We start from the raw sequence: 16,474 nt of genomic DNA on the forward strand, positions 1-16,474 counted from the left end.
ATTGGCTACTCCCTCTAAATTTACTAACATACCTGTACAATATTTTACTATTATGCTGTCTAGCTATATCTTCTAGATCCTTGGCAATTTTGTCCATGGCCTCCACTTCACGCATCCTTAGTTCATATTTAGTGCTTTCTGTACTTTTATTACACTCTTCTTATTTTCACACAACATATCATAGATAATACTTGCACAAGCCCCTTCTTTTATTACACAAAGCATTTTCTGTAATATTTCTACCTGCATTCTTGACTTTCTTCCCTAAGACACCATCAGCAGCTTCAAAAAATTATTTTCCTAAAATTATTCTATCCATCTTTTGCATTGTCAAGTTTAAAATTCTAGTTTATTATTCAACTGTTCCAGGAGAGTCTCTCTTACATTCTCTTTGTAGAGTCTGCCAACTTCATAGCTTCATGGAAGGTAGTTCTCTTGCAAAATTTCATCTTTTAAAGTTACATACTGCTAGATGGTGATCTTTACTTCCAACATCATGAACAGCACTTCTATATACCATAATATCTTGTACTGATCCTGGCAGTGTTCAGTTCACAATAACATAGTCAATAAGGTTAGCTGTCTTACCATTAAGTGAATACTATGTACACTTATGAGCCATTTTATGACCACTGTCATAAAATGTACCACTGTACCAGTTATAACCAGATTGTTAAACCTACAAAAGTGTATTAGTATGTACCCATTACCCTTTTCTTTTCATACACCTAATTTACTTAGGCTGGGATACCAAGTATTCCTATTTCTACTGACCTGGACATTAAAATTGTCTAATAAAAACACTATATTTCTACCTAGAACCCTGTCTATTTGTTCTTGTAACTGTAAGCAAAATTCATCTTAGTCACTATTATCTTCAGGAATACTCTGTATTACTATCGATGACGGTCACTGCATATGTGACCAAAATATGTAGTATGTTTAGTGAAATTTATCACTGTCTATTAAAAAGATTTATCCCTATTTGAATTTGCATTTACAAATACCATTGGGAGACTTGATAACGTTAAGTCATATTTTGAATCATTATATTCTACAGCTTATTGGTAATTCTATAATATACTATATTGAAGTTAAAAAAAGATTATATTGTTCAGCAAGCATGAAAAAAAGAATACTCTTTTGAAATACTACATTGAGTGCTCAAGTTGTTAAAAGGAGCATTCTTAACTAAACCCAAAGAGTAGAGGAAACTGGTAAGTGTGGGAACTGGAGCCAGTGGCAACAAAAAATGTATCTATCAAGTATTTGATAACAATAGATATTTTTTCCGGTGTACTAATAAGAATAATTAATTTAATTGGTAAAATTAGGGAAGTAATGATTGTCTGATCTCTGTTTGGGGTGAAGAAACGATTGAAAAGGTTGAAAAAATGTCAAGTGTCGCCAAACGGCTGATGGCATTGATAGTTTTTTTTGTTGACACTAGCACCAGTTTCCACTTTTGTATGTTACCCTTGCTGTTTGACCTAAACCAGTATAAATGATAAGCTATCTATGATTTCTGAGATTTGTAGTGATAGTGGTAATCACTAGCTTGCTAAAAAGTTTCACTGAATCAAACAAGTTGCTAAGAATTTCAGTTACATATAAGAGTAACAAATATGTATATTAACACTTGCTTTAAAGAACTGTTGGCATTGTCTAATCGGCTGTAGAGACATAAAGCAGTCTGTAATAAACAATTCATTTTGAATGGACTGATAATTCTAAGGACTATTTTGTTGCCAATTGGAATCATTTCATTTGAAACTGGAAGGTTACGAATTTAGCTTTGTCATAGTTCTAAACCGATTGACTCTCAGAGATGTCGCTCGGTATTTTTTTGGCTCTATTTGGATTGTAGCTGTTGTTCTGCAGAACAAAATGGCACAGGTCAGCACTTTGCTGTGGTCTGATATATTTGTTGCTTGAAAAGGGTGCTAGAACTTCAATAGCTTGTAAGGATTAGCTTCTTTTTGCTAGTCTATGACCATTGATTCGATACACTGTAAAACAGTTTTTTTTTTCAAAACTTCAAAAATTACACCATATTGGGCATACTACAGTATATTGGAAAAACGCTTGTTGAGTAGCAAATTCAGACAGATTGAACACTGGCACAAATTCTGTCTGACTTATTGAGGATTATGAGTGTTTTTTTCTGTGAAGAATCTCGCCAGTAGTTTAAAAGTGCTGCTCTGCCCTTTTTATTTTTGTATGTCCGTCTGCAAAAAGAAGAGAAGGGGGGACCCTTCCTTATGTGAAAAGTAAAAAACAAAATGTTTTCCAAAGTATTAACGTTTTTGGCTTAGTATCACCCTTCACTTTTTAATTAAAAAAATATATTTTTTTACTATTTCTGTTTGTTTTTATTTCGTGCTAACTATATTGCCAAATTTGAGGGAGCTTTTGTTCCCTCAACTCCTGTTCCTTCCATAAAGTTTAAATTCCTTTAAAACTGTTTGAATAAGCAAATAATGCCTTTTTATTATGAAATGAATGAGACTAGAGTAAATGTGAAGAGCAAATTGTGATTGAATAATTTGATTGAGAGTTACCTTGAAAGCTGAATATGCCAATTTTCAATTTTGCTTTCTAATTAATTTACTAAATGATTCAGTTCCTCTATTAGTGTAAGGGTCGACTGCAGGGTAAAGACAATGGCAAAAGTAGGCCTAGATTTGCAGCACAGGTTTGAACACATTGCAGAAGAAACAGAAAATATTTATCCCTATTACTCCAATCATAACTACAGTTGCAAATATATATTCTACCAAATGAAGGAATGTGAAGGTGCAAATTGAATTGAATATTGAACAGAAATTCTGTTTGGATTAGGCTAAATTTATCTTTAGGGGTGAATGTGCCACCCCAGGGCAGTATTACCCCCAAAACTGGAAGACTGTGTATATAGCTCTTCAGTAGTTCTAAATTAATTAGCTATTTCAGAAATTTCGGTTGTGAACTTAATTGACTGTAGTTTGGCCAACATTTAATTTGGTGACACAAAATAGCAGAAATTGGCACTTTTCTGTGACGAAATCTGAAATTTGTTGCTGTATCTGTAGCTTGAGATACTTTTAAGCTATTTGTTTTCCTGCACTAAACGATAGGCATAGCCACCTTTCTTTTGCAAAGTCTATTTGTCACTTTAAAAGGAATCTAAAACTAAATTTTCAGTTGGGGTGAGCCATCTCCCAATATTCTGTTATCATAGGTTTAACACACACCCCAGGGGCGAGAAAAAGAAATAGACACACATCTGTAATCAACCTTCTTCGAATAAAAAATGTTAAATCTTATGTTTTTGCATATATTAGTATGAATTCACTTATCTGGGTGCATGGACATCTTTGAATTTAATAGTGTAATTTTTATCAGGATTAGTCCCGCTTTGACTGGTTTTCTCTTATTTCTATCTAATAATTTTTGTTGGGTGACTTTAAATCCAAACAACAAAACAAGTAAAATGTATAATATTTGTTTCTGCTAAACTTTATTTAAGCAGACCTGATGGGTGAATTATTGTAAATTTGACTTGTTCAATTTTTAATTTAGCAGGGGGGATGGGGTCCTATTTGTGTATCTGGTCTTTTTCGGTCCTCATGTACGCTGAAATCGCCTTTTTCATATAGACAAAATGCTTGTATCATTTTCTCCTGTCTTTCCACAGACCCTAAACTTGTTTGTTGGCTTTATTTTATTTATATTTTTTTTTGTCATGGTTTGTCAGTTTTACTTCGGATCCTTATATATGTACTTTTTCTTACAGAAATAAAAGAATGGATGAACAAAGTGGTAGCAAGGGACCAATTCCATTGATGTCCTTGGACCTGGCTCCATGTGAAACTCCAGACTCTATCCCTTCAACAGCATGCAAAACTCAGAGTAGTTGTTGTTTGCCCCCAAAGACGAAATCAGTTCGATCCCTTAATGATATTAAGAAATCTAACCGGAATTCTGAAACTACCCCGAGTAGAGTATCATCCAAATCAGGAAATAGTGATGCGTGGATTGAAAATTTGAGCAATAGTAGGAGAAACTACAATCGTTTTCTGGACAGGAATTCCGATGAAATGATGAACTTGCTTGAAGACTTGTCAAGTCTCTCAGTTGAAGAAATTATCAGCCAAGAAACCAAAACATGGACTCGAACCTGTCCTGCTGATTTGTACTATGAACGTACGTCTGGACGTACAATGGTTGCTACACAGAAGTTAAAAGATCTCTGCAGTCGTTTCTATTCAGAAATAATTGCACCTGGTGTTGAAGCAAGGAAGGCATGGCCTTCAACATCAAAACCTTTTACTAAAATAAGAAAATGCACGGCTAGTTGTAAAGGTGACAAGCATGATCATAGTAGTGATTCTAGTGGCACAGAATCGGAGGATGGAGAATTCGTAGATGAAAAAGATAAAGTTATTAATGAATTAAATAAGAAACAAAATCATCCGTTTAGGCTTCACCTTGAGTTGTGGCATAATGAAGCAGGGGAAACCAATGAAGGACCTATTTGCAAATGTAGCTTGAAATCCCGTCGCACTGGTATTCGACATAATATTTTTGTTGGGGAAACCACAATTCCTAAATGTGACCCGTTTAGTAACTGTATTGACAAACTCTATCAATATAGAGTCACTTTGTCGCCACCTACTAATTTTTTGGTAAGTTGATATCAATGTCTGTATTTAATAGGTCTCTAGGTTTAAACCTCCGCCTGCCCTAATATCGTTATGCAAGCATTGTACGTTTTAATTTTTGTTTTTACGCATTATCAAAATGTGGGCTTACAGCATAAGGAAAATTCGTATGTAGCGATTTGTTGAAGAATCTGCTTTCCTTCTAATGCAAATTGTTTTTTATTGGAGGGTCTGTAGTTGATCCATCTCTTTTACAATTATTTTTGATTGTTTTAATTTATACTTGATTTTTAATTTTTATTTATATTTATAATAAGTTTCACATATTCATTCATAGTGTTGAAGTTATTTTTAAGTTTGATTTATTACTTGAATTTGTTTTGGCTCCTCGAATATGACTGGACAAGCTTATAACACTCTTTGATTGACTGATATCCAAGAATTGCACTGTTACTTTCAATAGACTCTTATGCAGAAAAGTCTAGGACTTGAATTTTTTACCCTTTCAAAATGATAAAAATCATAGCAAAAAAAGGCTGGCGTAATTTAAAACCCATAGTTTAGTTATTTCTCTGCTTCCATTCAATACAACGAGATTTTAAAAAAGCCAATTTTTTTTTAGGATTGTTATTTTCAATTTCTCACCTTCCCAATCGTATTTGCAATGCGGTTGTTTGTTTAGTTGCTTATTATTTTAATTTAATTAGTGTTATTTAATTGCTTTTCACTTTTCTATTTGCTTTAATTAACCGATGTTTTTTTTTATTTTTATAGTCTTAATTTAATTATTATTATATAGCCCATATTTTGGTACTCGTTCTTCGTATCTCATATCAGTTTATTATTTTCGCAATGTATTTATGTCGATTTAATTTTGATTCATGAGTTTGAGTACTGCACTTTTCTACTTTGTAACTGTGCTGCACCATATATGTTTACATAACTAAGTGCAGATAGTGGCTACAGCCCTTCATTTATCTGACGAAATTTACATTTTTCTAATACCTCTTTTATCTTGCTACATAGCTCATTCTGTTTTTATATTTCTCCGAAAATCTCTAATAAACCTCTTAATACTACCGCTACTAATAACTCACCGCGACACCAAGCCTTCTGAGGCTAACACAGCTACCCACGCTCCTCCTCCATCCTAATCTATGCAAAGCCTCCCTTTTTACACCCTCCCAGGAAGTTCCCATTGCCCTTAAATATTTCTTTATGACAATAAACCTCTTATTAGTTCTAGAAAATAAATATAGGGACTGATTTCCGTAAGTCATAGAAGCCTACGCGCAAGTGCTTAGGGTAGAATATTACCAATATAAAACGACAAAAACTACTACTGCTTTCAGAGTTTCAGGAAATTTCAGTCCCTCCAGAAACTCTTGTTTTGGTATATTTACATCAACAACTTAAAATCATTTACACTTCTATTTCCACTATTATATTATTATTCTTTTTCCTTATGCCAGCTATACCAACTTAAAATATATATATATATATAAAATATCAAGAAATTACAATATTGAGTTGACAGACCTCACATCCACCAAAATTTCGCTGAATTTACAGAAAAAAATCTGTTGCTTCAGTGTCTAATACCCGAAAAATATACCCTTTAATTTGACGATATACATGTTATATTACAGCCGAAAACAAAGTTTATAGTCGTTCACATCAATAGCTGTCCTCTGCTTTCTTGCATTACTTGCACAAACTGGAGGTTCTTTCATCTATTTATATACAGTCGAATGTATGACTGTCCTTTATGCATAACTACACTGTTCATCAGATCGCCAGGAAACTTGATGAAGTTGTTAAGTACACTGTTATGATGGTTTTAGGTATAAATACTTCTCGTGTTGACTGAAATTCGAGACACCCGAATACAAATACTTGACGTTTTCTTCCGTCCAAATGACGTATTATTTACTTCTAGACATTAATTATCCAATAACGCCCAATAGATCAGCAAATAATACTAACTTAATTTTTCAGGTATTTTTAAATTTAAAAATATGACCGTTATTTTATATTTAGAGAAAATTTTTATTGGAGGAGGGGGAGAATTTTTAAGTAGAGCTGCAACTTTGGGGGGAGGGGAATTGTCCATGGGGCAATTTTTTAGCATGGGAAAAGAAATTTCTTTGAATTTTCTTCTTTTGAGGTCGTAGTGACGCGTGACGGTTAGCTAGTTCTTAAGAAATCCTCGCTCTCCTTTCCTCATTTTGAGGTATATTTTTGATTCTATATGTTTTCTAAATCATTTTATTTGTTGGGGATGGGAATAGAAAAGAATTGTATAGCAGATCAAAATGTTTAATATAATTCTTGACTTAGTGCACACTTTGATAATATGATTGATAATATTTGATAACAATGATTGATAATAAATTGCAGGTAGCATCTGTTTTTGCGAGTTCTTTGGGATTTTTCTTCCATGTCAACAGCAATAGGTTGCAAAGGTGTTTAAAGCAGTCCAAACCAATTATCTGGGTCTGCTTCTCCGGAACAAATAATTAATTACCATTAATTGTCACCATTCTTGTTAAGTCTGTGTTTTAAGTTTTTAAAATACCTTGCTCAAAACCACCAGGTAATAGGAAAGTTATCTGTACACGTTCTCTTTCCTGGTGACCTCTGTCTGATACTAATAATTTTCTTGTTGCCTTGTTCTTATTGATTTTTCTGTCTGGCTCTATGAATGTGGCACTACGACTCCCAGGCTCTTTTTTCACTCCTTAGTCCAAACGGGAACTTCCTTTCTCTCCTCCTATCTCTGATAGGTATGAACTTAAAAAATTGACAAATGTTCAATAATGAACACTGAATATTCTGAGTAGCGTGTCAACACTGAACAGTGCGCCGGTTGGTGCACTGTGTTGGTAATCCTTTGTCTGAGGGGCACGGGTTTGACCTCCCAGACGTGACCAGTTATTTAGTTTGGGACGGGCGTCAATGGTGTGACTCTGTAAGCTCAGCCAGAGTCGACCTAGCTCTAAATGGGTACCAGGAGAAATCTAGGGAAGGCAAGCGGGGATGATGTGCGAAACCACCGGATCGCAAGGGTGTGCGAAACCAAGGGTCGCAAAACGGAGATCAGCACCGCCGGTTTGGACCTTGAGGGTCTAGTGCCTTCGTACTTACTAAGTGAATAACCTATTGTTTTTGGAAACATGTTTAAAAATTAAATTAGAAATGTAAAACCTTTTTTATCAAAATATATATGAATCCCAAGGGCTCGTAATGACCCTAATCAGTTTTTGGGGAATAACAGGATCCTCGAAATTACCTTCCTTGGGAAATTAGAAACTATACACCCTAAGCCTTCCTGAATTTTCACCCTCCGCACACATAATTAAGTTTGAATTTTAATATCGCGAAAGACCTATATCCGCTTTTATTTTTGTTTATACGTTATCTCCTTTTAAGGTGAAGTATCCAACGATTATCAGCCACGACAACCACGAGTTTATTTTTGAAGGATTTTCACTACTATCACACTTCCCAATACCTCAACTACCAACGTGCAAAGTAATTCGATTTAATATTGAATACACAATAATCTACATAGAAGAAAAACTTCCTGAGAACTACACAATAAGAGAATTGGACCTTGTTTCTGAGTTCCTTTTCAAAGAAATCTTGGAGCTTTATGATTTCGACCTGTTTGGCCCTGGTGAAAATAAAGGCTGCCCACAGTTTCATATAATGCCAAGATTTGTTCGAGACTTGGAAGGTATTTACTTTCTCTTCTCATTCCGCTTTGTTTCTATATCCATCCCGCCCTCGCCTTTTCGTCCTATACCTGAACTAACGACGTTGCGCAGGCACTTACAGGGGGGGGGGGAGGAAGTCCATCCCAGCCCCTCTTCCAAGATCCTCTTCATCTGTTTTTTTTCTTCTTTTGCCGTTTCAGAGGGTTCGTCCTGTCATACAGAATACGCAACCCTCCATAATAAATCAGAATACTAATAGTGTTTAGAATAAAAACGATACCCTCTTTACTAAAAAATACGTACTTTAAACGGCCGAGGCTTGGAAGATATTTAGTTTCCCTTCTCATTTCACTTTCTTTCTATATCTATCTTGTCTCATTTTTCATCCTATCTCTCTTATGAAGATTTTTTTTTGTGTCTTGTCTAGGATAGGCACTTGTAGTAAAAGGCTAAGGGCAAATTTGATCGTAGCCATTATTCCAACATCCTCTGTCACCCAAAATCTCTCTTTATTTTTTTTCCGTTTTTTTTTTTATTTCGGATATTTTATTCTATTGTATCGAATACCTAAGATCCGTAATAAATCCTTGAGTGAGATCCACATTATCCACAACAGAGATGGTATTGTTGCTATTTTTGATGCAGATAATTGCTACCCAAGTAGTTGCACCTTCTTCTTTCTCAATTGGAGATCTCACTTCAATTCCAAAGAAAGGTAAACTCGCCACCCAGGGCTCGTCTTTCCGCCCTATAACGGTGGCTACTAGCTTTTCGAGCTTCTGTTCATTGACCACCCGAACGCGAAATGCTATGTTCCACCTTACAGATTTGGATTCCAGCCACGTGTTGGTTGCGCCCATGCTTTGTCAGTTCTCGCGAACGCATTGATCGATGTTAATGTATCAGGTGAAACTCTCGTGTTAGCCGGGCACTATGTTCGTAAAGCGTTTGATTCTCTTATTCACGCCGCTGCGCTACTCCATGCAGCAAAACGTGGAGTAAGCCCTTCACATATTAGAGCCCTTCGAGACAATTATTCTCATCTTAAAGTTCGCTTAATACTTTACCCGTTATCCAAAGCTGATGGCTTTCAAGTCTACGCACCAATCCCTTACATTTTTGTCAACGTTGAAAGAGGTACCCGCCAAGGTGCTGTTTCTTCCCCTTCACTTTTCAGTAATGAAGTTCCTGATGCACAATCAGCTGTTCCAACATCTTTCATCGTTGCCGGTCTTGATTTACCTCTCGTATGTTATGCAGACGACATTCTGAGCCGTACTATCCAGCGCATTAGCAAGTTTTTGCAACGCTGCAATCTGAGTATGCAAAACTAGGTCTTCAGTTCAATGCTGAAAAGTCCGAAGTTGTATTGTTCAACTGGAAGCAAGCGTTGCCTGGGGATATTCCTCTCGGAAATAGTAGGATTAAGCCAGTAGATCATACCACCTACCTCGGTCTTCCCATTGGGTCGTCAATAGTGCACACGCGACAATTATTAGTTGCTCACATTGAACATAGAGTTGGGTTTTCGTATGACTCTTTTGTAACGAATAAGTTACGCTTCAACCTCCGTCTTCTTTAGAAACTTTTCAACTCTATCGCCCTACCACATTATCTGTACATATTGCCGTTTTGGAAAATGCATACGAAATCTGAAAAATCAAAAATTCATTCAGTTTTCTTCCGGTTCGCAAAATATCTTTTATGTTTCCCCCTTGGACCCGCAACTCTTATCTATTTAGAAAATTCAGCATTGCTAACCCCATTATAGCTGTGGAAAAACAAATTCGTGCCTATAATTCCCGTTTGACGAAGTTGAACCATCCTTGGTCGCCGGTACTGGCCCAGTAGTTGAGATGTATTTGTTGTGTTTTTGTGTTTCTCTTCTTCTGTTGTGTTTTTGTAAGTTTTTCTCTTCTTCTTGTAAGTGTTTCTCGTATTTCATCTTTTTTTGTTTATTGCTCCGTCTTTTTCTTTTTTTTATGACGGGTTTTCTTATAAATAATATTTATAATAATTGGGAAATGTTCATAAAGCCAACCAATGCCTGATCTGGAAACAATGATGTAATGCTGTTGCCTGAAGTACTTATCTCTCTGGAGAACTTTTACAATCAATCATAGTTCTTTTACACATTGTGGAAATTCATGTGGAAATCCGACCGTATCTTTTCAAACGACGTGCCGTCCTGGCTGAGTGGTTGGCGCGCTGGCGTGGGAATTCTGTGTCCAAGGGGCACGGGTTCAATCCCGGTTGTAACCAGTTATTTAGTTTGGGACGGGGGTTAGTGGCGTGACTCTGTAAGCTCAGCCAAAGTTGATCCAGCTCTAAATGGGTACCTGGAGAAATCTGGGGAAGGTAAGCAGGAAGGGTGTATGAAAGCACAGGAGGGTTGGCCCCCAACCCCCCACTGCACTTCATGGCTGAAGAGCCATGAAACGGAGATCATCATCGCCGGTTTGGACCTTAAGGGTCTAGTGCCGTCTTACTTACTTACTTACTACTACTACTACTACTACTACTACTACTTACAAACGATGGCCCAGAAAACGCTACGTTTTAAGGCAAAGTTTTCAAATAAATGAATGAGCGTGTTAAAAAGAGCAATTCGGTCCTGTGGTGGCGCAGTGGATTTGACCTTAGCTTGTTAATATGGGACCCAGAGATCGAATCACGCTGCAGGAATGCACTGCAGGGCCGACACAGGGACCATAGTAGTCAAGAAGCGTCGTTAATTCTTAAATAAATAATAAAAAAAAGAACAATTGATCATAATTTGCGTAAAAATTGTAGCAGACATTTTACATGCAGCCCTGAATCGTTTAATGTTATAAGATCATGAGTTTTGATGATCCGTAGTCATGGTTATATTCATTTAAAAATCTTTCCAAGAAGTCATCCTGATTTGACCAAATCGTTGCGGAAAGCTAGAGAGTTTTTCAAGCACGAAAACGGACGGAATCTCTACAGGGATTGCTAAATCCGGAGGGATATCCGCAAGGTGCAAATGCACTACTAGTTGATTTCCGGTTATCAGATGGATTATATTTTTCTTTTCTGTTTGTGCCTGACTCCAAGTGAGTATTTTCCTATGGCCCACGGTCTTTTTCTGGTATAAATTATTATTATTATATTATTATTATTATTATTATTATTACATACAGTTCAAAGAGATTGCAAGTAGTTGTTAGCTTCTATTTAAAGGCGACAAATTTAATGCATAGTTGTGTGTGTGCCTTGTTTTGTCCTATGAACGGAGAGCGAGCCCAAACTTTCAGCAAAAACTTTATAGGGGGAGGGGGGTTAGCGGACTAAGAATTTGCTTTTGGTGGAAGAGGTGCACCATATTTTTCCGTTTTTCACAAAATAATAAACACTATGGTTTTGTTTTTATGGCTGTAGTGCAAAGGATATTTGCCTAGTTAGAAATAGTGAATTACAAATCAAAATACTCAGTGAAGGAGTTAGATAAGTGTCCTTATCTAGGATAATCCCTTAGTTATATGACTATCTACCTCAGTTCTGCCCTAGGGATGACGTATGGACGAATGATAGATAGACTTATCTAGCAACAAATGAAATGACGTCATTTTTATACAATCCTAAAAAGGGCTTATGCCAGATTTCCCTCGCTCAATCGGACTATCTTTCTTGGCTTTTTCTACAATTAGTCATGGCTTGATGCCTGCAACTACTTGATTTTAATTGATTAATTATACAATATTCATTATAGTGTACTAATTATAATGTACTACTTAATGTACTATTGTACTACTTAATTATACAATATTATTATTTCAAAAATTACATTGTATTCGATGCCTAAAAATTTTGGTAATTTTGTTTAGTTTAAAATAAGCAAAGAATTTGCCCCTTTGCCCCTTTGAGGCTCGAGAGGAAGTAGTTCGTGACTTTTATTTACATTATAAACAAAAATATAAACTATTACAGATACGAATCACTGCGCTAAGGAAACATTTAAATTTTGCTAACGCGCAGCGATTAACTACATAAACATTCTTAAAGATATCCTAAATTAAAAATAATAATAAAAAAACCTACATAAATGTTTCTAGAAGCATCCTACACTAAATAAAATAATAATGAAAGGAAAAAAGAGAAAGGACAATCACCTTCTCTCAAACGCCCCTAGGGTAACAGCCCTCATCCAAATACATCTCCCTCCACCCCAATCCCTTCAACCCGCTCCTCCCTCCAGCCCTATAACCCACTCCTACCCCCCTCCCCCAATAAAAAAACAAGAAACTAATTCCCCAACAAAAACTCTTTTAATCTTTTTTCAAACTGTGGATGGTGCTCAGCCTCCCTAACACTCACAGGAAGTGAATTCCATACAGAAGGGCCAAGATACTTCAAAGTAAAACCAGATCTTACACTATTTTGAATATCCACAACCAAGTCATCACATCTTCTTGTATCATGCTCATGAACAGAATTTCTAAAACGGTAAAACTCATTAAAAGTTTCCGGGACTAGATTACGCACATAATTAAATACAAACATTGCCGCTTGATAGTCATTTTTATTTTTTACGTACTTCCCAATTATTCTTGTTTCTTTATTTTGTAGAATTTGCACACGCTTGTAATTAACATAAAAATTGCTGCTCCAAACTAAACATCCGTATTATAAAAACGGGCAGATTTTTGCAAAATATATCGTGCGAAGAGTACATTCCGGCTGAATATGCTTCAGTCTTATGAGGATGCCAACTCCACGTGTAATTTTGGCGGAAATAATGTCTCTATGATGCTTTCATGATAGATTAGAATCAATATGGAAGCCAAGGTATCGCAGTGATTTAACTTTTAAAATAGGTTTTTCACCTAATTGGACTTTACTACTTACATAAACAGAATCACCCACTCTACAGAATGTCAGTAAAAATGTTTTCTTTACATTCACGCACAGCAAAGTTAAACTTGTAAACACCTCTAATGTTTTGAGAGCATCATTGGCTTTTACTATTAAATCATCGACTGATTTTACAAATACTGTTACCACAGTGCCATCTGCCAAAGGAGTAATACATGCATCCTGTAGGTAAAAGTGGATCATGTCCACGTAAACTAGATAAAGTAAAGGGCCCAGCAAAGAGCCTCGAGATACACCACACTTCACAGGAAAAGACGATGAGACACGACTTTAAGGGACCTGCCGTAAAGATAGGTCTCAAACCATCTTAGACAAACTCCATTTATTCCAAGACTTCTCATTCGTTGAAGCAATACTAGGTACTCAACAGAGTCAAACGCTTTTCTAATGTCAATGAAAATAGACATAGGTACGTTACCTGAGTTTAGTGCACAGTTAACACTTTGAACCAGGTGTCTTGATATGAAATATGAGGATTACATATGTTTTAATGATGGTTATCCCGACAATCAAATGAAATAGGTGCACCTTTAGGACTGTAGTTAGGGTATGCTACTATCAAAAGTTTAAAACGCCTCGAACTATTTTGCGATGTAAGGAAAAAGTAAATTAAAGACAGTGGATTGATGCTCTACTTGACAAGACGGGGCCGAGGGAACGATTCTCACTGACACCAGGCCGTGTGACAGGTTTGCGTCTTGCACCTTTAAAAGACTATGCGAGTGGAAAATCTTCGGGGGTAGAGATGAAAACATGGAATCCCTTTTCTAGTAGCTGGTCCAGGGAAAGGGATTCAGGGAAAGGGATTCTGGTTCAGGACGCAGATCAATTCCTCAAAGTTTCTTTGCCGTCAAACGGGAACGCAACTTTCCTTTTTATTCTTATAAAATGGTACTGGAATACAGAGGAAAGTACAAAGTTGCTCCCATTTATAGTACCAAATCTGCGGCCTTGTCTCCAATACCCAAGTAAAACTGTGAAAATAATGTTATGCATAGATTGGTTACCTTTTTTTGGTTGTAATTTTTCAATGAACTTTTCAGTACAATTACTTCAGCTATATTATATTTGATATGGCTTTAGATAACTGTTGTTTGAGCCGCCTTAGCCAAGTGGTTAGCGCACTAGACTTGAAATTCTGAGGACAGGGTTCGAGTCCTGGTGTCGGTGGTTATGGGGTTTGGAGTGGTGGTCAATAAAGTGACTGTAAGTTCAGCCAGAGTCAAACCAGCTGTAAATGGGTACTGGAAGAAATCTGGAGGAGAAACAGGGTAAGTTTTGAATAATTTGCCCCCAACCACGTATTGCACTCCCGGCCGAAGGCAGATAATCAGAGGTTGGTACCTGTGCTATGCAGACCATTGGTGAGCAAGCCAATAAATAAAGTTTTTTTTTTAGATAACGGCAAAGAAATTCTGTCAATGAACAAAGTCCTCTCTTATTTCATTCGCTCGAGAAGCTTATTGGTTGAGCCAGAAAACCTACAGGAATATCTTGCCATGTCGCCAAAAAACTGGCAACGGTATGCAGAAGAATTTAAAGAAATGATTGCCACAAAACCGGGAATGCGACCCAATGCAGTCAGAGTTGACCAGTTAGATAGAGATCAATTAGAACCTGGGAAAACTACATTTCCTGGTAAGTGTTTCTACTAAACTTCTTAACTTTTTCAAGAATTAGGTAACAAAAGAAAGAAAGAAAGAGAGCGAAAAAAAGAATACACGACTCATAAAATAAAAGCAAAATTAATTTAAAGGGGGGTCGGAAGTCGTCCGGTATTTCTTGTATATGTGTTTAGAATAGTGTATAGGAAAAATTGCTGCAAAAGCCTGGTGTGCAAATGTAGAAACAGAGAATCACTACTTTGCCTTGGTTATTGTTTCTTTTTGTAATGGAATTTTCTTTTCACACCTGTAGTTTTTTCAATAATTTAAAATATTAACGAGTGACACGACTTGTTAAATTGAAATTCCAGAAAAGTAAAAAGCCAATGGAATTAGTCTCTAAGGACTCCTTCCCGCGAAGTAGCAAAAATTAGTGATCTTCAATCCGTACCGAATTTTTGCACTTCCTCCCTTTAAAAATAAGCATATTTGGGCTTAAAATGCACTTTAGTGCAAATGCGGCATCAGAGTGATTTGAACTAGTGACTGCAAATTAAGATTACGACTTTTGATATTCTAGTTGCCACTTTTCATATCCCAATTCGACATTGCCACCTGCCGTACTAGAAGGTTTTCACCTTCCATTTACGGAAATATTAAACCCTATTTTTCTGTGTTATCTTAACAACGTATTCTCCAAAAGATATTCCCCTCTTTTTTTAAACAGTGCCAACTTCCCGCCTAGCAGAGCTGGTTTAGAAATATGCTATGAATTAGAAAATGTTACTGTTTGTTCTTAATATAGCCTACATTTTATGAAGAGTTTAGAAGATTTTTTCAGGGCTTGTAAAACTATTCAACTCGCATTCTTTTTGATGAATAAATTGAGTCTTCAGACAAATCCCTGAAGAAAAGAATTTTATTTTTCTCCTGTATGTAGTTATGAAGCCACTGAGGCATCGAAAAGTTTCAGCACGCATGTATCTGAAAGTTCGGGTTGCTTTCAACTTTTATTTTCATCAGAATTCTTACTGACGTAGCTTCTCTTGGCACCGAATTGCAAAGAAAACGACAACAATTTGAGCTTGAAAAATTTTCGAGTTTTCGGTGTCAATATAATAAAACAGCACCGAATTTCATCATAATCATGAAGAAAAAAAATAATGTTCAAAAAATTATCTTCCTGAGGTGGTTCAATCCTCAGTCGTTTCCTTCCCTTCAGAAAGAAAAATCAAAAGAACTAAGTTGAGATTTATGATTTAACTATTGATAAACTGCTGTCCACTTTTCGTGTCCATGATGTTTAGTTTTGAAAATCTCGCGCAAAGGGTGCTGTTTTTGTGCCGCTATCGTGTACCCAATTAGCTACTGAAATTGGTGCCAAGAAAAGTTACGTGTGCCCGGCCCTTTAACGTTGCTTTGACGAGAAACCCTTGGGTAACAGAGGAAATATTATTCCGGAACACCGCTTATGTTTTATCCCCATAAATAAACAATTAACAAACTTTTACTTTAAAAAAACCCATTTATTTCCTGTTTTATGCTTTCAGAATTGTTTTTAAACCCATTGAAATCTTTTTATTTTTGTTTTAACCTCTCACGTAGAGGAATA

General features: G+C 36.2%; 1 protein-coding gene and 1 long non-coding RNA gene across 3 annotated transcripts in view; both read left to right on the forward strand.

The window, feature by feature from the left end:
• The window catches only part of LOC136037609 (uncharacterized), a 99,423-nt gene that overhangs the window by 13,167 nt on the left and 69,782 nt on the right, over nucleotides 1-16,474 (forward strand). The window lies entirely within an intron of this gene.
• LOC136037924 (ribonuclease 3-like) overlaps nucleotides 1-16,474 on the forward strand; it is a 59,983-nt gene that overhangs the window by 5,515 nt on the left and 37,994 nt on the right. For both annotated transcript variants that reach the window (XM_065720783.1, XM_065720784.1), the window contains exons 2-4: nucleotides 3,776-4,667; nucleotides 8,076-8,382; nucleotides 14,657-14,896. In XM_065720783.1, coding sequence (XP_065576855.1) covers nucleotides 3,786-4,667; nucleotides 8,076-8,382; nucleotides 14,657-14,896 — 1,429 coding nt within the window. In that variant the 5' untranslated portion in view covers nucleotides 3,776-3,785. The remainder of the gene's footprint in view (nucleotides 1-3,775; nucleotides 4,668-8,075; nucleotides 8,383-14,656; nucleotides 14,897-16,474) is intronic.

The sequence above is a fragment of the Artemia franciscana genome, chromosome 17, assembly GCF_032884065.1.
Source record: "Artemia franciscana chromosome 17, ASM3288406v1, whole genome shotgun sequence".
Lineage (NCBI taxonomy): Eukaryota > Metazoa > Arthropoda > Branchiopoda > Anostraca > Artemiidae > Artemia > Artemia franciscana.